This window comes from Cryptomeria japonica, chromosome 5 (genome assembly GCF_030272615.1).
Source record: "Cryptomeria japonica chromosome 5, Sugi_1.0, whole genome shotgun sequence".
NCBI lineage: Eukaryota > Viridiplantae > Streptophyta > Pinopsida > Cupressales > Cupressaceae > Cryptomeria > Cryptomeria japonica.
This window is the reverse complement of record NC_081409.1, coordinates 208,620,343-208,646,427: the sequence shown is the minus strand read 5'-3', so window position 1 is coordinate 208,646,427 and position 26,085 is coordinate 208,620,343. Positions and strand designations below refer to the sequence as shown.

Sequence of the window (26,085 nt, the reverse complement as noted above, 5' to 3'; positions counted from 1 at the left end):
TGTTTAGACTCCAAAAGTGTGTTGTTTGATGTAAAGTTGTTTTGCATACACTTGAAGACACAAAAGACACAATGTTTTTGCTGTTTTGTCTTGAATGTTTGAGTGTTTAGCATAAGACAAGCACAAATCTTAGGGCTGGCCAAGACAATAGTTGTTGATCCCACATAGGGTTTTACCCCCGAGGCTACGCTATTCAGAGCGGATACTTAGATGCTTGACCTCACTGGCTCCACCCTCGGCACTCACTTCTCGGGTCAGCCAAGCATCAATCCCCATGAAAACTCCCCATGGCGAACTTTGTATCTCTACTAAGAACCGTATGTGTGTGGGCCGCTACCAGAGGTCCGACCTCCTGCCTCAACAACTAGAAGGATTTGGGCTTCTAAAACAAAAAGGTGCTAGTAAGGGCATCCGCTCGTGTGGCCATACATGCGGCACTTTCAGCTCTGTAAATACAGAAGGCTCCCGGCCGGCAGGGGTTACGCCCTACAAATGATCAAATAAATTTGATCAAACGGGTTTATGGGGAGACATAGTGTCGGTATGAACTAATCAGCACACGTTATTCATAGTTTTCACCATAAATACATTTGATTATAGTGGTTTGGATGAGGTGGGTTTTCCTCGCTACCACTTGGGTCGTTCTCTTCTCACTAGTAGTCCTAATGACCACACGGGAAGACAGGCCCTCTAAAGATTAAACAAAAAGAGCCTATTGCTCAAGACACAAAAGACAATGATTCAATTTTAGTGCACCAATTGAAGTGTTTGCTAAGCTATGAAAACAAGGCACACAACAAAATTACAAAACCCTAGCTAAGGCCCTGCAACAAAATTGTTAGTAGTTTGGGTTGTTTCAAATGATAACCCCTTCCTGCAAGCGCACAAGTTAGGTAAATTTTTAGAAAACCCAAAAAGACTTTGTGAAAAGGGGCCTTCAACAAAACGTATTTGCCTCCAAAGCAAGCTGCACAAACCAGGTTAGCTAGATCTGCAAGGGTTAGCCGAAAATAAACCAGATCTGAAACCCTAAGTATAAAAATCCGAAAATCCGAATCAAAGAAAATTGAAAAATTTACAAAACAGAATGCACAGACGCCTCTATACCAGACACAGACGCGTCTGTACGACACAGACGCGATCAGAGGTCACAGACGCCTCTCCCGAACGCAGACGCGATAATATAAAGCACATACGCGGTTCTGAATCACAGACGCACCTTTCGGGAACCTGCAAAATAAAAATTGACAGAAACACAGACGCGATTCCGGATATCTCAGACGTTTCTGAAACACAAAAACGCGATCCGAACACTCGCAGACGCGGAAAACCTAAAATGTCGTCAAAAACTTGTCCGATCTGCAACTTCAAAAATGCCAAATCTGCAACAAAAATGTTAAATGCAAAGGGACAAGAGTCCCACCAGGCGTGCCAAAAAATGTGTATGGTGAAAATGGATTACAAATAACAACAATATTGCAAGGCTAAAATGAATCCAACCACTAAACCCTAGCCTAACAATGAACAAAGATCCACCATAACATATGAAGATTACCTAAGACAATGCAAAAATAACTCAAAATCACAAAGATTATACCATCACATGTCCAATAGGGTTTTGATCTCCATTCTTCCTATCTCCATTGATCTTGCTTGATATATTTGCTCTCAGATTTTTATATGCACAAGAGCTCAACAAAGAATGGAATGTGGTTGCAAGTAGGATCTTAGTGTAGCCAAGTTGCATGAAAGATCATTAGCATGTGTCATTAGGGTTTGACAATGAAGAAAGCATCTCCTTAAATAGAAGACACAATATGAAATGGAGGGTTAAGATTGAGAGGTGTAAAAAGAGAGGTCGGCTAGGATTAGAGGGTAGGTAAAAGAAATACCAAAATAATGAAAGAGGTAGGTAGTGTATGAATTAAGAGATGAATGACATGTGTCATGTGTAGAAAAAGATAATGAATTAATTAAATAAATAAAGATTTATTTAATTAATAGAAGAAGTAGGACAATTAAATAAATAAAATATTTATTTAATTTAGGAAAGGGATAATTTAAATAAATAAATGTATTTATTTAAATGAGAAATAATGCTAGAAGAGGATAAATGAATTAATTAAATAAATAAAGATTTATTTAATTAATAGAAGAATTAGGCTTAGATAATTAAATAAATAAAATATTTATTTAATTAGACATGACAATTTTGAGTGTCTACAAGTGTAAATTGTCGACTAAGATTAAATGGTAGGTAAATAAAATAATAAAATATTAGATATTTATTTAATCGAGAATTTTTTTTAACATAACATACTTGAAAAATAATTTAATTTAATATCTACCAAAATCTTCAAAAATTTAATTTAATGTTGTTTTTATTTGCAAGAACAATTGATTTAATTAAAAAATCAATCATTTTATTTTGCACTCCTTTATTTTTCATATTTTAAAACAAAAAAATCATTATTTATCTAGGGTTGAAGGGGTGTGGTCGCTCAAATGACCGGTCGCATCGGCCTTAAGGGTTCCAGTCGGAACCCTTTCAACCGGAACATCCTAAGTGGCAACTACATCACCAAATTTGTCACATTTCTGAAACCTCTGACTTCTGCAACAATTTTCTACAAGCAAACTCAATTTATTAAAAAAATAAAAAATACCCCTTTGGAGAGATCGAAGTCAAGAATCTACTCATTTATTATTTATGATGTTTTGATTAGATTTAATATACATTATTTCAAAAATACTACAAGTAGATATTCTAATGTTTGGTAAGAGGCTGGTTTGAAAAACTAAAGAAAAAATTGAATCACCTTAATTTTTTGTTTAAATATGGTTCACTAGAGGAGAGAGTCTTCTCTAAAAGGGTTTTTTTTATTAACATAAAATTAATAGACAAAATTTGGCAAGGGAAAAAAACTGTCAAATTCAGTTATATTCAACTTTAAAATGTTATAACAAAAAAAAATACATCGAAAACTTTTTTTTTGTTTTTTGATGCAGTGTATATGTATGTCATCTATTAAGTTGATCAAAATTAGAAAAAAAAAAAGTTGATTTATATTTTATTTTTTGGTGGGAACTAAACCCCCTGATTTCAGTATTTTTCAGCAATAAAAAAAATGATTTTAAAGTAAAAATATATATATCAATCCTTATCAAAAAAAATTTAAAAATAATATACTTAAACTTCATCAAATTTTACACATTTCATCAATTTACATCATCTTCAAATTCAAAATACAAATGTCATTTTTATGGCGTCGAAATTGAATAGTTATTGTTGTGTTAACCTTTTCCTTTATAAAAGTGTGACATAGGTTTGTACTTTTACCCTAGGGTCCGGTTATATGCTTGATTGATTCACAACCAAATTTTGTGGTTAACATACATGTTTGAGGCTTACTTGTACTCTGAGATCCACGTTATATTTGACAAGTCCTATTTGAGCTTACCTAAGTGATTTTTTGGAGAGTGTGGAGGATATATAAGGAATAACAATTCATTTGTGGTGTGTGTGATTTGATGGAAAGGATTGTGATGAGCAAAAAAAATAGTAATATATCGTAGATGATTATGAAGTGTGTTGAATTGGTATGACATAACAGTTTGGGCTACAAAGAGGATTGCACTATATCGAATTTGAAAAATCTATATGAAATAAACTAATATTCAATTAAAATGATTTGGAATAATTTAAAATTAACTTAAAACCAAAGAAAAAGAGGACAATGATATACAAATTCTGATTAGCTTATTTCTTTTATTAAATATTTTTCTATATTATTTAATTATTTCCTTGAAATATGTGTGGTTGACAATCCAAAATTTTAAGATTCCTAATGAATGCTACTGTCAATCTCTCAATCATATAGACGCATCTATTCTGGGTCCATAACGACAGTACTGATTGACTAACACGCGTGTTAGTCACGCGTTTTACACCGTCGATTTTGCAATTAACAGTTGTGATTGACTAACCTGTCGCTAACACGCTGTATGAAAGGTCTGTTTTGGAGCTAGAATAGCTTCAGCCCAATCATATGACTTTCACAACTCATTTACTTTAATCCAAGCTTCTAAACTATTTGTCTTATCATTCCTTATTTTTCGAAATTAAATTATGTGAAATAAATAAAATTTATTTGAAAATCCAAACGTGTTGAAATTCAATAACTGAGATCTATGTTTTCGCATATAATTTATTTCTTTTGAAGTTGCAGTCCGAAACTATCATTTCTTAGTAATTTCCTTTACCATGTGAAAGAGATAAACGTGTTTTGACAATTCAATTTTTTAGTGGTGAGCACTAAACTTAGACTGTCAATGTTCTTCTACATAAGTCATTCAAATTTAATATCTGACAACGCTCTTTTCTTGTACAGTATAGAAAAATCAGACTGTTAATGTTCCTCAATTCACTTTTCTTCTACGGTGTAGAAAAATAAGTGGTAGGTGCATCTTGAGTGCAGAGAAAAACAACAGTACAAGACAAATTAAAGCCATCTGTTTTGTTTCCTGCAGGCTCCCCCAAATTCTCATTAATTTCCTATATCATGTGAATAAGGTAAGCGTGTTTGACAGTCCAAATTTTTTGTGGTGTGCATTAAATTCAGACAGTCAATATTCTTGACTAAGTACGCTATTCAAATATATGGCAACACTCTTTTCTTCCTTCTACTGTGATCAATGGCAAGCCAAAGTGAAATGGTCAGAATTCTATGCTGGCAATTCCATACAAAATATTTTTATTATTATTATTTATTATTTTATGTTCTAATGGAATGAAAGACTCCACAACCTCCCTTTTGTCCCCTATTTTCATACACTTGCACACTATTAAATATTTATAGCAAAATCTCTATTATTTTAATCTATTATTCAAATAATTTCAGTACAAACCATATAGATAGTTCAAAATTATGCTCTTTATCAAGTATTTTGCAAAGTGACATGAAACAATTCTTCAATATTGCTATAGAAGGTTCAAAGATGTCGTGTAAGTTCATAATAGCTATAACGCTTTATCACAAATGATATAATATAAGACATATTTTGTTAGATTTCAAATACTCAATTAAAAAAAATATACAATTATATTATATTTAATTGTATCTTAATTTTGAATAAATTCTACAAATAACTCCATGATCCTATCATTTATTTAACCATTCTAAATTGTTCAAACAACTCAAAAATGGTGGATTCTTAAATTCTTATTCATGCTTTCTTCTTTCTGCCATGTATATCATCCTTTGCATGACATACAAATTGGTCTCATGTTTTTGAGCTTGGAGACTATTTGCGATCGAGAGGAAAACCATCTTAAACTTTTGCATATTATGAGAGGAATGGCTATTGTAAATAGTACAATATGGTACGAATTTTGCATTGTTTTTATATGTACTGACAAATTCATACTTCTAAAAACAGGTACAATGCATAGTAGCATACACATGAATTTAAACAGCTTACAAGCTCAAATAGCTAGTATTTAAGCTGGATTTGACATGAAATAAGACTAGCTTGTGTTGGAAGACAAACAAACTTGAAACCAGCAAACATAAAGGAACACAAGACAAACTTGAAACTAGCAAACATAAAGGACTAAAACTTCTTAATGGAAGTTATAAGAATCTAAAATGTATAACTTTGACTATTAGATGCCAATGTTTCTGTGGGATTGGCATTGTGTAAGAGCTCTGATATGGTAGATGTCAAATTGGAAGTAGCTGCACCTCCCATGAAAGTTGCCTTGAGGCTCTCCAAAGCATTGGCTACATCTCTTATGGAAGGTCGCCTTCCTGGTGATTCACTAGTGTAAAGCAAACCAATATGAATAAAAGAAAGAAGACAGCTATTGTCTTCCATATTTTCATTCACATCTTTCAACAGCTCACTATCAACAATATCTACCAATCTGTCTGGAAAAGCTAACCTCACCCACTTTTGCAAGTTCATGTCTCCCACAAACATGTCATCACTTGGCCTCTTCCTTGTAACCATCTCTAATATCAGAATTCCATAACTATAAACATCTCCCTTTGTAGAAACACTCCCACCCAATCCATACTCTGCAAGCAATTTTATTCATGAAATTCTTAAAAAGTCAATGAAGGAAATGATAATGCCAGTATAAAGATAAACAAAGAAATCTTACCTGGAGCAATATAGCCAATGGATCCTTTGAGTGTAAATGTTGTTGTACTCAGTGAATCTGAGTTTGTAACAGTAATTAAACGGGCTATACCAAAATCAGTCACAAGGGCTGTCATGTTGGCATCTAGGAGCACATTGCTAGGTTTTAAATCACAGTGCGCAATTTGTAGAGGACAATCATGATGTAAATATTCCATGCCATGGGCTACATCTATAGCAATGCTCAAACACTCTCTCAATCCCAATTTACAAAAGTCCTCATCATCTCTGTCAGGGTGCAAATGTTTTTCCAAGCTCCCATTAGTTGCAAATTGAAGAACTAAACCTTTGAGACCAGGGTAGGAAAATGCACTTATGACTTTAATGAGATTACGGTGCCGAATCCTCCCTAACAATTTGCACTCTCTGTTAAAACTCTTATTAGCTTCTTCAGTTTGCAAATTAAGAGCTTTGATGGCAACTACCTTACCATCCCTCAAAACACCTTTGTAGACTGATCCAAAGTTACCCAGTCCAAGCAAGTTTGACTCATCAAATCCTGATGTTGCAGTGACAAGATCTTGATAAGAAAATTTTGGATAGTCGAGCCTTCGAAAAGTAAAGGTCGAGGGAAGGACTAGTTGCCTTGAAAGTTTATGCCTCAGTAGCATTCCTAGAATGAAACAGCATACTACAAATGCAATGGTTCCAACAACTGATAAGATTATTTTTTTGACTAGGGAATGATTTTCCTGGGTCAAATTTGGGCAAGGAGGCAATGAATAATTTTTTGGGCCACATAGGCCAGGGTTCCCCATAAACAATGTTACAACAGTTCTATTAGGAAACAACCCTACTTCTGGAATCTGCCCTGACAAATTATTGAAAGAAAGATCCATCTCTTGGAGATTTCGTAATTTGGAAAGTGACTCTGGTATTGGACCTACAAAGGCGTTGTGGGACAGATTTAGATGTTCTAATGCTGTGCAGTCTCCTACAGATTTTGGAATGACCCCAGTCAGTCGATTTCCAGATATATCTATGGCTTGAGCCATTACAATTTTACTAATCTCCTGTGGCAAGGATCCTTGCAGAGAGTTCCATGAGAGATTGAGGTAGAATTGCAGATTTTTAAGGCTGGCAATGACTTCACGAGGTATTCTTCCCCCTAGTTTATTGTAAGATAAGTCAAGGAGCTCCAACTTCTGACATCCCTCCAAACTAACAGGGATCGCCCCTGATAACTTGTTGTGCTGAAGGAAACGATATCTTAACTGCTGGCAGCTACAAAGAGAATCTGGTATTTTTCCAGATAACTGGTTGCGACTAAGGTTTAAGAGTCCGAGATGCTGCATTTGACCTATCTCACTTGGAATGCTTCCTTCTAATTTGTTCCCATACAAATACAATCTTTCCAACTCACGAAATCTTCCAATTCCAGATGGAATATTGCCGCTGATAAAATTATTGCCTAAATCTAAGTAAGTTAAGTTTGTCAGATTGAATATCTGTTTTGGTATGCTTCCCCTTATCATGTTGGCTGATAAAGCCAAGTAATTGAGATTGGAAGACAGTTGGCCTATGGATGGGGACAATATACCAGTAAAATGATTCATTTTCACATCAAGTTCTTGCAAGTGGGAGCAATTTGTGAGAGCAGTGAGAAAGGCCAATGTGCCACTGCTGTCGCTAACAAGTTGGTTGGTGTGGAGGTAAAGCTGGGTGAGAAGATTCAACTTACCCAGCTCCACTGGAACATTTCCACCCAGTTGGTTATCATTTAAAATAAGTAATTCCATACTGGAACAATTTCCAAGCGAGTTCGGTATGTTTCCACTAAGCTGATTTCCCCATAAACCAAGTTTTACCAAATTAGAGAGCTTGGTACCAAGTTCCCATGGAATATGCCCATTTAGCTGGTTGCCAGATAAAGTTAATGCATTCAATTTAGAAAGATTTGTTAAAAAGCTGGGAATGCTGCCTGATAAGTTATTTATCTCAAGGTAAAGCTCCTTTATGTCACTGAGCATGCCCAACTCGGGAGGAATGGGGCCGTGGAGATGGTTATATTCCAAATGGAGAAAAATCAGGGCAGACAGATTTCCTAAAGAATTTGGAATGGTCTCTGATAAGTTATTTGTACGAAAATTAATATAACGTAGGTGAGTGAGCATGCCCAATTCAAGAGGAATGGGGCCGTAGAGACTGTTAATGCCCAAATCCAATTCATTTAAGGCGGACATATTTTTGAAAGAGGGAGGAATGGTACCTGTAAGACTGTTTGAGGCCAAGATGAGGAACTTCAAACTTGTGAGAAGACTCAGCTCAGGCGGAATGCTACCATGCAATTGGTTAAAGGAGAGTACCAGAAGATACAAACTGCGGCAAGCAGCGAGAGCAGACGGAATGGTTCCGTGTAATTGATTGACAGAGAGATCTAGGTATCGAAGATGTGGGAGTTGGCCGAATTCAGGTGGAATGGTACCAGTGAGGTTATTGAAGGAGAGATCTAGGGATCGAAGAGAGGAGAGATTCCCCAGCACAGGAGAAATGGTGCCATCTAAGCTCATATAGGATAAATTGATGACACGGACAGAGTGCGAAGAAGAATCACAGGTAATTGCAGGCCAGTTGCAGAAGTGGTAAAGGGGACTCCAGTCAGTCAGAGAAGTGCCGTTCTTTGAAACGGCAGCTTTGAATCGCAACAGCAATTCTTCTTGTTGTTGATGACGGTGAGAGAGACTACTGAGAGAATGAGGAAGAGCAGAGATTAAAAATATGGAAAGCATTAACAGCAAAAGAGCAGCCATTGTGAAACAAACTAGGGCAGGGAAACACACAAAGCATTTGAATTGAATAGAATGGAATGGAGAGGAATAAATAGACAAGATTAGAAAATCAGTCATTGTGTTATACTATTAATATAAATATAAAGTTAAGATATTTTGTTTAAAAATAAGCTGCAAAGGTAAATATTTATGGGTAGTAGTTTCACAAATAATTTCTAAAATATTGAGCAGGGGTTGTTAGTCAAAATAAACTAAGTAGCTGTATGGGAAGATGCCCTAATCTTGAGAAAAAAAAAGGGCTAGAATAAGCAATTGTTGCTTATTGAAAAAAATGCCATGTGGCTTCACCATCTTTCTTCCCTCTCCTCTTTATTTGCCTACAATTTTGCCTACAAATTTTATTTGCAAGAAATATTACAAATAATTTTATTTACAAAATGATTTAAGAGGATTGCATAAAAGTAAGCACTGATTTTACTACTCCACAAATTGCTCCTCAAAAAGTTGAGGATCTGCTCCTAGCTAAAATAAGCTAAGCAAGTGCATGGGGACCTACCCTTATATCATACAATTATTAACAATATCTATAAGCTCTTAAGTCGCATACAAAGAAAACAAAATAAATAATTTCAAGAGAAAACATTTTCCACAAAGATATATAATTTGTTTACTTTGCCCTTCATTTTTGAGGTGTGATGTTACACTAAATACATAAATGTGTTGAGTTTTAATTTTTCTATTTTTCTCAAAAAAAATAAAAAAAATAAAATTAATAAGTATTCCTTCTATATTATCTTATACTTTAAATGTATAAGTTTTCTTTATCATAAGGAGAAATGATTGATCTCCTGATTAGACTATCTACATATTGAAATGTTAAGAGGCGGTTATTATCTATACACAATATTTTGCAATTTCATACAAAATGTATTTTATTTATATATTTTTTTAATCATCAAAGTTTCAACTAACTAAAACAAGTAGGAAACATGTGAGCACTTATCATTGTAGTCAGTCTTATTAGTATTAGTCCACATGAACAATAAATAAGTGAACATCTTATTGAAGCATTTAGTGTAAAGTTCTTTCTTTTCCTAAGACATTAACATGTAACAACCATCTATAAATATATTTTCCTATGCATTGTATGATTTACATGTCCAATGTGTTATGATAGATCACAACATGCAAGACACCACTACCAATACATCATGTAAAGTGACACAAGTAGAAGACTTCAACATTGAGGGACAAGTCAAATCATGATAGCTTCACAAGAGGACACAACATCTTCTCCAATGAAGATTGAACACTAGTCCACAATCTCATTCTCTCACAAACACAAGGATAATATGCGACTGAAACTTGCTACACAACACATTCTAATATGACACAAATTGATATCCAAACACTTACAAATTCTTATAAAGGAGGTAGGTCCATTGGGAGATACAAGACCTCAAGTAATCTAATTGCCAAATAGTCAATTTCATAATTAAGATGCACATCCTAACACAAACGAGACTATACATTGTAAAACACAACATTTTTTACCAAAGTGAGACAATAAGAATATTAAGTAAATAAAGGGAAATGACTTCCATTTAGAAAATTTGCTCAATTTTTTTGGGAAGTTCCTACTATTTGAAGTGATCTTGACAATAATGTGGATAAGGACAACAACATATAGTCTAGACTCTAGTGCAACAAGTGGATGTCAATGCTCCTAGCTGACACTAGCATGCAAGAATAGTAGCCATGTACATTTTAGTAATGAAAAATTATTTTTTAATAATTGACTTATCAAATAAAAAATAAAAAATGTAAAGGTTTTCCAATATTTCTCTCAATCCTCTGATAGAGTCTGAATACAAAATAATCCAACTCACCAAAGGCAAGTCATCCTAATACTAGGCATGAATCACAACATAGAAAAGTAGTAACATTCACAAGAATCAAAAGGAAAGAATAAGTGTTCTCGTTCTAACATAATTATAGTAATATTCATCTTGATATCATAAGCTTGTACACATGATGGCATGGTAGAACCAATGGATTGTCATCTCAAGCACCCTAGGAGTAGGAAAAAATCTCCATTGAAAGATATGGGAGATGGAGGAAAATGTGTAAAGGGCCAATCCTTGATAGCCAGAACAAAATATCACGAGGGAAAAAAATAGAAGTAGAAGGAATGTGCCACTTTAGGGCTTGCATGGGAGGGGACTTGAGAGAATCTAGATAATGGCCTTATAGCCATTGAGAGGGTAATAATCAAGAACATATAGAAAATTATAAGGGGGAAATTGAAGGTGGAACGATCCAATCAAAATGTCAATTAGGTGGAAATGGGATGTCATGACATCAAGGCGCCAACTAACCATGAACATAAATCATCACATTCTTATCCTTCAAACTAGCTAAGTGCAGCTACGATGTAGAATCCCCTATCCTTCAAATAAATGGAATAGATGATTAAATCATTCCTAACCCAACATTTTAAAATTTCATGTTGGGGAGGAAATTTGAGGAGAGGCCAAACTGTAAGGATTGAAGACTATCGAGAAGAAAAAAAACTATTTTATATTGTAAGTGACCAATGATTGAGTACATTATAACCTCATAGATTATCAAATTCAACTTGTGAATCATAAATTCCCATGCTTTAGATTCCATCCTAAATATTTTAAAATTTTATTCTCTCCATGTATATGCCAAATTAGAAGAGAGGAGGAGACCTTCCACAAGCTTCCAAAGGTTGATTTTTTCTCAAGAATCAACTATGTCATAAAGAATTGACATAAAATACTTAGGAGAGAATGCTTCTAATTCAAGTAGTCCAACATAAACAACTAATGCAAGAGCATCTTGGTGTGTAGGGGCAAATCTTGCATCACCCAAATAATATTTTTGATGTTTTTGCTAGTTTTGTTTAATTTATATGTTTATAGATTTGGTGAATAAATTTAATAGTTAATGAGGAACCAAGAGTTAATGTTATAGTTAGCAATTGGATAATTAATTTAATTTTACTCATTTTATTTTCCCACTTAGGTGGGGGTGTTGAAATCAGTTGATCATCTGTAAATTAATTGGAGGAAACTTGATTGACATATTCTCATGGAGGTCATGACAAGAAAATAATGTGCATGTGCCTTGCAAGTTAATTTACATGTAATGACAGATGGAGGATTACAAATTCCACTCATGAATGGATGTATAAGGTCATATTAAATAATATTTAATTTGTATTTTAACCTTGGGGACCACTTAGGCACCAACACATGAGTTACAAGGTTGTAAGTGCAAATTAGTATTTTATTATTTTTAAAGTAAGATGTGATATATTGATAAAATACTCTAGATGCATCAAATTCAATATCCAAAATGAGATTTTCACCCTTTTGGATTGTTGGAATCATATTTAAGATGAAAATGTGGGAAAAAACAGTTGATCGGGGACAAGTTTGGAAATTTGCAAGCATGATGTGGTGAATTTATAGAACAACTCAAGTGAGAAGCAATTGAATGGAGGTGTTGGAACAGTAATATTTTCATATTTATATTGTGTTTTTAGGTCCATGAAGGTTCATGGTGAAGGAAATTAGAATCTACATGCAGAAGATTTCCAAAATTTAAGAATTATGTCTCTAAAATGCAGTGTTACGACATTTTTAAGTGAATATTGTCCCAAACTAGATTTATGGGATCGTAAGAGTAATGTATGAAATTTAATGCTACTATAGATGAGGTCTTGATACCCATGTTTGACTGCACTTTTACTTTTAAATTTGTTTGGTTAATAAATTTGAAACAATGTTGGTTCATTTATTTTTTGTAGTTGCTAAGAATACAATTATTGAGTGAGTAAACTTTTGAGAGGAGTTGAGTATTGTTGTTTTTTAATATAATGATGTTTTGTATCCCTTTCTTCTGTAGTAGAAGTTGTTATCATATTTTAAAAATTCAATGTCAGTTGCTTTCATTTCATGTTTATTTAAAAATTGTAATTATTAGGCATAAGTGCTTTGTGAGGCGGAGTACACTTCATAGGAGAGTTAATTTGCTATTTTGAGAGAGAGAGAGAGTGAAGATAGTAGCCTTGCATCACTAAATCTAGTATTTTGAGGTGAATTTTAGTGAAGGAAGAGGTGATTCACATATTCACTTTTTTCATAGATAAAGAGATTTTAAATCCACAATAGTACCAAACTTCTAAAGCCTATCCCCCAAGATAATTCTATTAGTAACTGCAAGCTAGGAGAAGGAACCAACCTTGAGTAAAAAAGATTTGTTTTAGTAGAGTATCATAAAATTGTTTTGTGAGGGAGTATGTTTTATTTTGAGCCACTAAGACAACTTGATCTCATAAAGTAGGAACCTAAAACTAATCTCATCCATCATAATTCATCTTCATATTCAACAAAGAAAACCTTCCATTTTAAAGAATGTTCTTCAAAATGGACTTTTAAGGTTTTGGGAAAGGGAAAGTAGAGAAGTATTTCCACTTCATATTTAGAAGATTGTTGGATAAAGAGATCTTAAAAAATATTGTCCACTTTACTATCAAATTATGATATTTTAATATGTATTAAGATAATATATTTTTAATTTTACTAGTCTATTAGTAGGCTCTAGTTTTAACTAATTAATGTTGAACTTGTACATGTGTATTAATTTGAAATATTTCTACTTTTCCTTTAATTGGTTTATTTCTAATTTTATGGATATTGATCATATGATGTAACAAACTTGTTGTTTTGTCAATTTGTGATTGTGAGTTACATCATCCTTGATTAGGGGTAGAACATCATGAGAGAGCATCGTATCGAGATTTTGTAGTGCCATGTACCAAAAATGGTAAAGTATGTCGGGAAAAGTGTGTTGTATACCTTAGATAATTCTTATAAATTTAAAATTTATTTATGGTGTAACTAGGGAATCTAGGGGTGCATGCACCACATGGGCCAGACATCATGGGGCCACTTTGTATGTTGTATATAACATTCATAAGTATTTAATGTGGGTTTCACATTAGAAAAATATTCAATACTGAGAAATCTTAGTACAAAAAGGGAAATATTTTTGCTAAAAAAGTAGATGAAGCCCTACATAGTTTTGTAAGCTCATGGCTTAGAGACATGCAATTTATATAATACCATTTGATGGTGTTGGAGTAACCACAATCACATGCAAGATCAATTCCACAAATAAGAATTGTAAGTTAGACAAATATTATCATACAAATAACATGAAAAGGGTATGAAAGAGACTTAAATATTAGTAGATGAAATGTAATTGTAATCTAAAGAATCATAAAGTATGTAAAACCTATATAATGATAAAGGATGACAATCATGTGGGCATGAGATGAATCTCAAGGTAGATGTTTTTCCTTACCATTGATAAATGTAAATGGTGAAATCATTCTAAATGGACAAATAGATATTTTTCCTTACCATTGATAAATGTAAATGGTGAAATGATTCTCAATGGACAAAAACATCTATTTAGGTACATAAGGTACTTGAAATGAAATGTGTTCTCAATGTAATGTATAAGAACATGAGTACACAATGGTAAAGGTGAGGAAATAGGTCCCTAGTTATAATGTAGGTCTAGGAATATAACTTAAAGGTAGTTGTGAGGTAGGAAGGTGTGATACTTCTTAGTGTAAATGATAAGCAATGGTAAGATAGGAAAAGATTGTAGAGGCAAGTTACCCCACTCAAAAGAGGCATCTCTAGAACAAAGTATAACTATGTACATAGAAATTATATGGGGAAGACATTATAGCCTTGATGTAATGATCTAGCAATGAGATCTCAAAATGGGGATGATATGATTCCCTCAATATGAGGATATGTAAATGAAAGTTCAAGTGGCATGGGGGAAGGAATAATACTCTTGATGTAAATATATGATACGGAAGTCTCAAATGTTATTGTGGGAGGCATGATGATCTTGATGTAAGGATATGGAAATTGGAGTTCAATATGCAAAAGATATGATATGTATATAAGAATGCAATAAACCCTTAAAATAAAAACAATTCAAATAATCTACTCTCTATGAACTTAATACTATATAAGATTTAAAAACATATATTTGAAATAAACTAGGGGAAGCGTAATGGTAGTTGATATAACTAACTTTGTGCACCCATAGATTCTAAACACTACACCAGATTTTGACAATTTTTTTTGTTGTTGTCTGAGCCGCATGCAACTTAATTGCTTATAGCTATTGTTTTGGATTTTTGGTAGTAACGATGCATGTTGTGGGATCCATTATGGATGCAAGGGTTAAAAATTACACTTTTCAAAAACCGGGGAGGCTAAGCCTCAACCAGACCAGACGGTTACAACATGATTAGAGTATAAGAGAGGGGCAGAAGAAGTTCACAGAGCATATACAAAAAGATGACAAAAGACAAGCACAAAACTATTGCAGCACATAATCTTGATTTTCGATCCAGGTGGTCCATCCATTAGAGCCCTCCATCCAGACAATATTTTTCCTATCCTGAAGCTGGACTAACATATCAACAAGAGCAAAGGAGGGTTCTCTTTTGTCTTGGATGTCTTTGAGCAGCTTCTTGAGAGCTTTGTTAAAGGCAGCGAGATCATCCACACATCTCATCCATTCATAGCCATCTCTCATCTCGTAAACAAAGAATCTAGGCAGTTTGTTCATTTCAATGTCCAGGATGATAGAGATCTGCATAGCAACATTGTAAAAGGTAAGTCTTCAGAAAGACTCAGTAAGGGTCCTTGCCTGATCTTGGAACCGATCCTCATTCCTAATTTTCCATATGTACCAAAGCACATTAGTAGAGAGAATAGACCAAAAGAAGTTAGCATCTTTATTAAGACCTTTAATAGAACCAGTAATAACTTCCATAATGTTAACATATTGAGGAATCCAAAAACCAAACAGAAACCATATCTCTTTAGCTATAACACAATCAAAGAAAATATGTCTGCAAGTCTCAAGCACCCTACAAACAGAGCAGAGATCAGAAGAAGAGGGATCCTTTCTCAGGGGGAGTCTATCAAGAAGAAGCAACCAGTTAAAGCATTTTATTTTAGGAGCTATGTATCTTTTCTAGAATCTGTCAAGAATATTCTGCCATTGGGAGACACTATAATTGGCGTACCATAAGTTGTTAAGGTGTTGAATGATGGAGTCATCATGCATGAGAACAAAATAGATATTGTGGGCTTTAATTTTATGTAGGAGAGTACCATCAGGCCACTTGAAAGAGAGGAAGCTATGGGAGTCCACGTTGCAGTAGTTAGGGAGACCAAGACTAGAGCAGGCAGATTGGATGAGCTTATAGGTTCTCTTATGGGAAGGAGGGAGATCAAATTTAACTCTAAGATCCTCCCAAGGATGAGGAAACCATCTTCCAGAATATCAACAAGGTAGGTGACACCTTTGAGGGCCCAAGTTTTGGCAGAGCACCCCCGAGTGAGAGCTAATGGTTTGGAGGCGTGGGTGAGATTGCACCATATGGATCTTTCCCCATGCACAAGATTGTTGTTGAAGAATTCAGTATCAATTAAGAATTTCCTAACACAATCCTAGGCTTTCCATAGAGACTTTAAAACACTAGAGCCATATACGGCAACAGGGAAACTACCAGCAATAATGTCACTAAGGGGGAGACCTTTCCAGGACTTGGCAAACTTAGGCATCGCCTTCCCAATATTGTTCCTAATAAGGATTTTCCAAGGCTCTTGACCATTGAGAGAGTGAAAGATCCATTTGGCAGCGAGGGAGATACCCTGAGTTCTAAGGTCTTCAAGTCCCAGCCCCCCAAGCTTCTTCTCAACATAGCACCATTTCCATCTAACAACATGTTTTTTCCTGCCACCCTTCCCATCAGACCAGAGGAAGCGTCTAATGGTCTTTTGAATCTCAAAAATTTGGTAATTGCTAAACATCCAAGCCGAGGAATAGTAGATGTTATAAGAAGAAAGAATTTTTTGACAAACTTGGATCCTGCCAACAAGGGAGAGGTATTTATTGTTCCATTTACACAGCTTTTTGTCAATCCTCTCCCTCACCCAGGACCACATGTCCTTAAGAGAGGGAGAGATAGAAAAGGGAATACCAAGGTAGCACACAATCTTATTAGGACCCCCTCACTGGAAGCCAGTATCTTGGATCCAAGAAGGGGAATTTTCACTCCAGCCAAGAAGGATGGATTTAGACTGGGATATTTTGGCACCAGAGATATCACCAAAGAGCTTAATTTTATGATTAAGGGCCTCAAAATTCTCTCTGGAAAGCTCAAGAAAAAGGGTAGTATCATTAGCAAATTGAATGTTCAAGAGGTGAGAATCATCAGGGAGCATAACACCTTTAACACTGGGGACAGAGAGTTATCCCTAAGCAAATAAAAAAGAGCATTAGAAGCGATAACGAAGAGGGCAGGGGCCAGGGGGAATCCTTGCCTGATAGAGCATGACAGCTGAATAGGGGAGGAGAGCGAGCCATTGACTTCAACAAGGGAAGAGGCATCCTTAAAAAGGGTTTTAGTCATGTCGCAAAATTCTTTAGGGAAGCCAAAGGCTTCAAGCATGGTGAAAACAAAATCCCATTCAACCCTATCATAAGCCTTCTCAAAGTCCAGGAGAAGCATGGCAGAGTTTTGCCCGGAGTTTTTAGACCTTTCAATAGTCTCCCAGCTAGTTATAAGATTCTCACGGATGTACATGCCCTTGATAAAGCCAGTTTGGGTGGATATGAATTTGGGGAGGATAGTTTCAAGTCTGATAGCAAGGATTTTAGCAAGAATTTTGTAGGATACATTAAGTAAAGTGATAGGTCTCCAATTTTTAATAAGGGCTTTGTCACCACTTTTAGGAACAAGTTTGATGATACCTTGATTGATGTTCCCACCAAGGGTGCCACACTCAAAAGCTTTCGCGTAGATTTCAAGGAGATCATTACTAATCCAGTCAATGTTGGCTCTATAAAACTCAGCAGGGAGCCCATCAGGCCCAGGCGCTTTGTCATTCTTGAGAGAGATTATAGCTCTTTCAACCTCTCCAACAGAAATCTTATGCTTAAGGAGGAAAGAGTCTTCGGCAGACAATCGAGGGGGAATGATGGCTTTACACCTGATCCTCATGGCTTTGGCATGTTCAGAATCTTCAGAGGTGAAAAGTTTCTAGTAGAACATGGCAAAGGCCTTTGTGATATTGTTAAGGTCGACAATCTCTTCATCATCGACCAAGAGCCTATCAATACTTTCTCTAATGTTCTTTTTCTTAAGTAGATTAAAGAAATACTTAGAACCTTTGTCCCCAAATTGAAGCCTTTGCTGGCGGCCACAGATCATAGCCCCTCTGATCTTCACCTGTTGGTGGTTTCTAAGAGCATCCCAGGCTTTAGATAAGTTGGAGGGTAGGCAACTGTTGCAAGGAGAGCATTGAATCTCATCCTCCAACAGGTGTAGTCGACTAGTAAGAGACTTTTCAATAAATCTATGGTCCTTGGCTTTTTGTTGGTTGATGGTTTGAAGAAGCTTTTGCCAAGCAGCAAGATTATAATTCCACCTAGAGATATGGGAAGGGAGATTATGATTATGCATATTGAGGAACCTGATCATCTTGATAGCAGCAAGGGAAATGGGGTCCTTGAGCAAACTAGAGTTAAGGATGAACTTCTTATAATTGCTAGTGACATGAGTCAGGGAGCTAGAGAGCTTAATCTGGGAGATAATAGGGTGATGGTCAGAGAGAGTGGCAGGCCAGAAGCTAACAAGGTTTCCAGAGGCATCAGGGACAAAGGAAAAACAATCTTTATTGACATAAAAACGGTCCAGTCTAGAGTAAATCCGGTTGGCAGCTTTCTGGTAATTACACCATGTATACCGGAAGTTATTGTTGTCATTTTTGTTATCAGCAAGCGAATCAAATAGGTTTTTAAGAAGCTTGATTATATCCCAATGAGGCTTTTCATCGCCTTTCCAGCAAACAGGGTAGCCGCCAACCTTATCAACTTGGAATTCAATCATATTAAAATCTCCTCCAATGATCTAGGGGATATCACAGAGGGAAGACAGAAAATCCCATAGGCCAATTCTATCCTTGTAGTCATTGGGGGCATATATAGAGCAAATACCAAAGCAAGTATTATCAATATTAAAGATAGCCCAAACAGCTCTATTGCAGGGGGAAAGGCCTTTCTGTATGAGGTGCTTTTCCCATTTAGGATTGAGGAGAAGCGCCACACCACCTCTTCCCCTAGGATGATTAGAGAAGATCTTAATAGATTCTTTCCAGATAAAGTCAAGGTTATAGTCAAGGGTAAAACCAGTAGCCTTAAGTTCTTGCAGCATGAGGAAGTCAATATTGTTGGCATTATGTGAACCGGCATGAGCATTATGTGAACTGGCATGAGCCTTATGTAAATTGGCATGAAGACATAATGATATTGTATGTTGTCATTGATGTCAATATGAGACATAGTGTGAACCGGCACATGAGATAAGTGAAGAAAGAGGTATCGACATATGTGTGAACTAGTATATGCCAAAGTGAAGCGGCACATTTGTTCAAAGTGAACTGGCATGCAGTTATGGGAACCGGCACATGGAAGCACCGTATGACTACCGGTTGGTATGGCAGCTTCCACTTCGGGGTTTCCGGTTGGAGTATCTCAAGTCTGTGTGACTCAATCGGTGATCTTTGTGTGATGAGTTAGCAGTATGATGGAGGACAGATCGTGTCGCCACGTAAGCTCTGTGCACGTGAAGGATCTTGCATGAAGAAGACTATTCCCATCGACCTCGGGAATGTGCGAAGTCTGTCAAATGGTGATAACGCGTGATGGGTTATCAGCCGCCATGAAAACGGTGGATAATGGACGATGGAGAATGTCTTGAGATCGACTCAAGACTAATGCATTTAATGTAGTATGTTTTAACGATCAAGATTGAACCATTTGAATTGCTCAACCTAATAGGTTTAGGGTTTAAGGTTTTTGCTACCGACCTGTATGTTCCCTATAAGGTCGATGTTAGGTTTCTGTTTAAAGTTGCTGGCAAAAGTTGTGAGTGTGTATCCAACGAAAGTGATACAAGATTCTTGCTAGACCATAGGAGAGAAGAGATAGCTGCAAAGTGTATGTGCAGAAGGAAAAGAGGAGCCTAAACGGATCTGTATTAGTATTAAGTGATGTTAACAGATCATTGTAATACCTGTTGATCTCTAACCACTTCAACAGTTGTAAAATCCCCTAACAAGGTAGCCTTAACTGGCTTGATTCAAAATCCCTTAAATCGGGTGTCTTAACCGGCTTGCTGTAAATCCCTTAACCGGGTAACTCGAAGCTAATGAGTTCTGAGAAGCTAGAAAAGCTTAGGAGATCCTTTCAGCTATTGAGTTCTTAAAATCCTCTAACAAGGTGACCCTACCGGGTTTTAACCCTTAACCGGGTGATCCCTAACAGGATCGGTTCCTACCAGAACCTATTGTAGTGTTCTTAACCGAACAAGGCTCCTAACAGAGCGGACTTCTAAAGAGTTCAAAAAGCAGCTTGTGGGTATTCATCCCCACTGTGGTTTTTCCTAGTTGGGTTTCCACGTGAAAAATATGTGTGTCATGTGAAATGCTTTTGTCTTGTGATGCTTTGTTTTATCTATTATGCACATGAAGGTTCTATGTTTTGTGCCTGTCTATAAAACATATTGAACTCCCTGTTGTGAAAATTTGATAGTTAAAGTCTACTAGTTCATGCATGTGAATATTATGATAATGTAGTATTGAGCTAAGAGAAAAGCTTAGTGAATGACCGGTTCATGACTGATTGAGCTATACTGGATACTACTGGTTGCACTCTGTTTTACCGGTATCTCTGTTTATCAGCCATTGTGAGTGTTTGTTATCAAACCAGTTTTGGACTGTACTTGTGTTTGTATTGATTCACCCCCCCTCTCAGTACCGGTTTGGTACTAGTGGTTCATCATTGAGTTATCAAATATTTTTAAGTGAATCCAAAAACATTTTAACAACATGTTTTTTGTCTGGGGCTTCCAGACCACGCACATTCCAAGAGGCACACTTCATGATGAACCAGGGATTTGGGAATTCTCAGCCCCCATGGGGCTGTAAGAGCAACCAGAGGGGGTAGATTGATTCCCCATTTTCTTTTTTTGCGCGGAGCCCTTGTTCTTGGAACCCACAGAACGCCCTTTTTGTTTCGGGATGGTTGTCTCCTCGAGGGGGCCATTCCTCACCCTTAGAGACATAGTCCATAAAGAACTCATCATGCTGAAAATTGAAATCATGCCCTGAAGAGGCAGTAAATTCCTCATTTGTAGTGCAAGGCTTTTGAGAATAGGGCTCGTTAGAATCAGATTTAGCAGGGATGACCTCAATAGTGTGGTCGTCACCTAATTCATTAAACTTCTTAAACCCAGAATTCCAGGTCGAGCTAATGATAGCACCCATACTAGAGGAAGGACCCGTAAGATAGCCAATCACTTTGCCATCGACAATAGGGATGTCAGAAATGATTAATGGCCTGGTGGGGCCTCCTCCAGCATGAGTGGCATCGTCAACTCGAGCATTGCCTTCAAAGGTTTTGATGATGGACTTAACCACAGAGCTGTGATTGTTCTTACTAGCCGAGGCCCGAGTAACCATAGCATGATCGATGGGATCCTAGTTCTTGTTCTTACTCTGTTCAAGGGTTTTAGTCAGGGTGGTGGGTTTATTTTTCTCCACTGCAAGATGTTGGGAATTTTTCCTTCTACATTTTTTCGACTTGTCAGTGACAAGTTGGAAATCATCACCATGCCCTCCCACGAGTTGAGACAGAACCTGTTCAATGGGAGAGTGAGGTAAGGGGGTATCTGTACATTACCCCGACTTAGGGCAGCTCAGCACCATTAACTTTAGGGTTAACAATCCTATCCTGACTATCTGAGGCATTAATGGAGCCACTAGGGGTGGATTGAGCAGGAGGGGTAGGTCCAGAGGTCTTCAAGGGAACGGAGTCATTCGAGTTGGTCGCCCTAGCATCAAGGGCATCCTTTTTACATTTGATAATAGGGTAGTCTTTGCGCAGATGCCCCTCTCTTTTACAGATAAAGCGAGCGTTAAGGCCTCCTAAGACTTCAATAGGGAAGGAATAGAATTCCCCTTCTATGCAGAGGTTGAGGGTTTTTGGGATGTCAACACCTAGTTTAAGGGAGATAAGAATCCTAGCGTCCAAATTTGGGACAAGTCTGGACGATTCATCCATCCAAATTACCTTACCTAGAGGTTCAAGCATTCGAGGGATAAAGCGCCATAAAAAGGGAGGGATATTTTTAACCAAAGCCCACCTAGGGCAAGAGAGAGCCAAAACTTCATCTATGATAGCCTTAGGAGTCCAGCCAAGGGCTCGAAAAGAGGTCCTACCAACAGCCCAATACTATTTTTTTAAAGCTTCAATCTGCATTTCATGGGTATCAAAGAAGATAACAAATAAACCTTTCTGGATTTGTCGACAGAAGGAAATTCAGAGCCCTAACTTAAGATTCTAGTAATTGTGAAACCAATCATCCATGAACTTCCTTGGAGGACATTTATCAACATCAACGGAAGCAAAAAAGATAGCAGTGTCCTTTAATCTATTCTTTTCTAAGGTAATTTCATGCAACATAGAGTCATTAGGCAAGATGAGGATGGATTCGAAGTCAAAGGAAGGATCCTTACCCGCTGGAAGCCCTTCTCCATCTCCTTGGGATGCCACGAACTTCGGTTGTTCAGGAATCGCCTGAGCAGCATTGGAAACAGTGTCTCTGTATAATGCTCGCAGCGGGGAATTGCTAAGGTTAACCAAATTAGGGTTGGGTTGGGACGGTGCAATGAATGCACCGTACGATTCAAGCTCCAAAATGAAAGATCGCACAAATATTCAGAGGAATAAAGTCGATACAGACATCAAAAACAATAAAAAAGAGCTTAGCGAAGGATAGAGCAAACCACGTGGAGGAGGGAGACCTCCTCCACCAAGACCACTTGGTGCCCCATCACCGCATCGGACGTCGAATGGAGCAGGAGATCGCACACAGAATCACTTTCTACTATCTTCGCCAAGACCAAATTTCTTACTTACAAATAAATGATAAATTTATTAATTATATTAAAGGCTTGTTTGTATCTGTTATATCCATTTTAGAAGACTTTTCTTAAATCATAAACAATCCAATGGATAAAAAAAAAATTTACGAATGAAAATAAGATAATCATAAACAATTTTTAAATACAAAATAATCATTAACTATTTAACTATGAAAATAATATTTTAATAAAAAATATATTAAATTAATAAATATAAAAAAATTAACCACAACCAACACCCAAATTACATACAAAAACTTATTATATAATAATAACAACAACGACAATAACAATAATAATATGATTGAGCCATTGAAAATCACAGACAATGGTCTCAAGTTTGTGCTCCAATATAAATGGATCACCTGAAATAAGAAGATTTTGAGACACAGCCACACAGTTATAATTCCAGCTCGCCCATTATGCTTGCAAAGAAGACTGTGATATGCAGGGCCGAAAATTCTCTGTGAAAACAATAAATAATTTCTCCAACTCCATTAGCTAAAACAACAATAACTTCTTCAAATATTGATAACCATATTCCAGCAAATTGCACCTGTTATGCATTTGCTGATATTAATGAGATTTTGAGCAAAATAAGCATAATTTCTGAATCCTAAGAATTGAAAGAACATCTTGCACCTGTTGCTGACCCATTAAATATACATACCATCTCTTATCTGGCTATGATGGTTGAAACAAAATCTTAATTAACTCTATCATCCTCTCCCTGGGACTTTTCAGCTTCAACTCTAAACTTAGCATAGATATCCCCTGCATAAAACTTCCTTGTCCTAAAAACAAGAATGCCTGAAATGAGAGCCCCAAACAATGAAACCAGTGTCATTATGATAAAACTGAGGCGAAAGCACTGGTGTCCTATGCAACCCAACTGGTTATGAGATGGTGAAGGTGCATGAGCTGCCTGCAACACTGATTCAGAAATGTGATGTTGCTTTCTGGCTTCTTTATCATATAGAGCTCCAGCCACCCTGACTGAGAGAAGATAGGACCCCAATGGGCTTGCAGCAGCTCCAAAATTGTAAAGGGTAGCATAATACTTTAGACCAAAGAGCTCTGAGATAATAGCAAGCAAGAGAGGCCATTGAGCTCCAAAAGACAGGCCTATAACTATGGAAGCTACATACAATGAAGCAGGAAGAGCAAATGCTATAAACACATGCCCAATACAGCCTATGAGTAACACCACTGTAAACATAAGAGGCCTTGGAAACTTATACTTCTGCAAGAGGAATTCAGAGAGAAATCCTGCAATTACCCTCCCAAGGAAACTCCAGATGCTGATGAGGGAAACAAAGGTGCTGATATTCACAGGGGTGTATTGCAATGCTCTGCCAATCTGACCCATGTTGTCAATGGCTGTTAAAGTTGCTCCAATCCCACAAGTTGCTGCTGAGAAAAGGATTATCATGTCCACACTCACTAGAGCTTGAGGGATTGTGAAGTCATTTCCCCTTGGTGGGCCTTTGAAGATTTTTGTAAAATGGTATTTCACAGAATTGGGCTCCTCTTCTCTCCCGCCATTGCTCTGTTTTTCCTCTTCTACATTGTTTTTTATGTCTTTTTGAGAGTTTACAGAGACCCAATCCTGCAGTTTCATGTTGTCCATCTCTGCCTTGACAACAACAGCAAGATTGGACAAAAGAAATAGTATGGTTAAAGCAGAAACAATTTGGTAGCCTAACTGTGGAAAATCTTTCAGCCTGTTCTCCACCACAATCATAACCATGAGAAAGCCTGCAAGCATAAGAGCTATGTAGAGAAAACTGTAGAAGTGCTTCAGTTCATTCTTCTCTGTGACAGATTTTGTGGGTCTCACCATTAACATGACAAGCAGAGATACAGCAGAGGGGAGGACACCCAGAAGCAGGATTAAGCCTCTGTCATCCTGACCATAAATTGCATGGTATATCTGAGTGAAGATAGCTCCACTCAAACCCATGAATCCCTTGAGAATTCCAAGCACACTTCCTCTACTCTGTGGGAAATTTTTCACACAGGTGACCAGAGCTCCTGTGTTGGCAAATGTCTGAGAATTGGCTCCTATGCAGATATATAAATACATCTGCCATGTCTTTGGCTTAGCAATCCTTTGGGTGACAGAGAGCCAGATCATTAAATAGCCAGTGATGTTCATGAGGGCTCCTATGCCCAGGACCACCCAGGCTGGAGCTATTTCATTTATCAGACCAGACAAAATTCCAACATTCCCTCCAAGATCCTTGAAAAATCCCAGTGTGGTCAGAGTTTCTTGATCATAGCCCAGAACTGTTTTTATTGCTTCTGAATATATACCAAATATGTAAGTCCCCCCAGCAAGGGACATGATCAGAAAACATATAAATACCACAAACCATCTTCCTGTGGCCACATCTCTGACCAGAACAGAGAACTCTGTTTTATTCATTTTAACTGCAAACAAAATTCAAATGCAATACTATAGAGTAGTGTCTGTCAAAGTCTCTCAGGAGTGGAGTCTAGTTGAAATATACTGTCAATAATTTGAATCTGAATCTGTGGATGATTTTTTATCACATATCATCTTCTGATCACTTGTATTCAATCAAATATATTTATTTCAATAAATTAAATATTAATTTATTTAGTTTTTTTAAATTCAAAAATCTTTCTGATTAAGTCAAATTTCATCTTCACTCAAAATTACAATTTTTATTTCATAATATTTCAAAAATCTTTCTGATAAACTCAATTTATTTAATTTTTTAAATTCAAAAAATCTTTCCCATTATTAAGTCAAATTCCATCTTCACTCAAAATTACAATTTTTACTTCATAATATTTCAAAAATCTCTTGATAAACTCAAATCTCATCTTCATTCTAAAAGTACAATTTTTATTATTTTATAATATTTCAAAAAATCTCCCTAATAAAGTCAAATCTCAACTTCACTCTAAAATTGCAATTTTTACTTTACAATATTTCAAACAATCGCCCTGATAAAATCAATTCTCATCTTCACTCTAAAATTACAATTCTTACTTTATAA

At 36.4% G+C, this 26,085-nt stretch overlaps 2 protein-coding genes across 3 annotated transcripts; both read right to left on the bottom strand.

Annotated features, from left to right (window-relative positions):
- Window positions 1–5,603: 5,603 nt before the first annotated feature.
- Window positions 5,604–8,974, bottom strand: LOC131055469 (probable LRR receptor-like serine/threonine-protein kinase At3g47570). The gene is made up of 2 exons (XM_059221351.1): window positions 6,167–8,974; window positions 5,604–6,080 (listed from the first exon to the last, which is right to left on the bottom strand). Exons 1-2 carry the CDS (start codon window positions 8,952–8,954, stop codon window positions 5,644–5,646), a joined length of 3,225 nt encoding a protein of 1,074 aa, XP_059077334.1. The 5' UTR covers window positions 8,955–8,974; the 3' UTR covers window positions 5,604–5,643.
- A 14,366-nt stretch (window positions 8,975–23,340) lies between these two features.
- LOC131055468 (uncharacterized) lies at window positions 23,341–25,606 on the bottom strand. 2 transcript variants are annotated; one of them, XM_057989950.2, is made up of 2 exons: window positions 23,727–25,606; window positions 23,341–23,612 (listed from the first exon to the last, which is right to left on the bottom strand). In XM_057989950.2, the coding sequence occupies exon 1, from the start codon at window positions 25,482–25,484 to the stop codon at window positions 23,763–23,765; it is 1,722 nt and encodes a 573-aa protein (XP_057845933.2). In that variant the 5' UTR covers window positions 25,485–25,606; the 3' UTR covers window positions 23,341–23,612; window positions 23,727–23,762. The 2 variants fall into 2 exon arrangements, with proteins under 2 accessions (XP_057845933.2, XP_057845934.2); XM_057989951.2 differs by having other exon boundaries at window positions 23,341–23,520.
- Window positions 25,607–26,085: the final 479 nt, after the last annotated feature.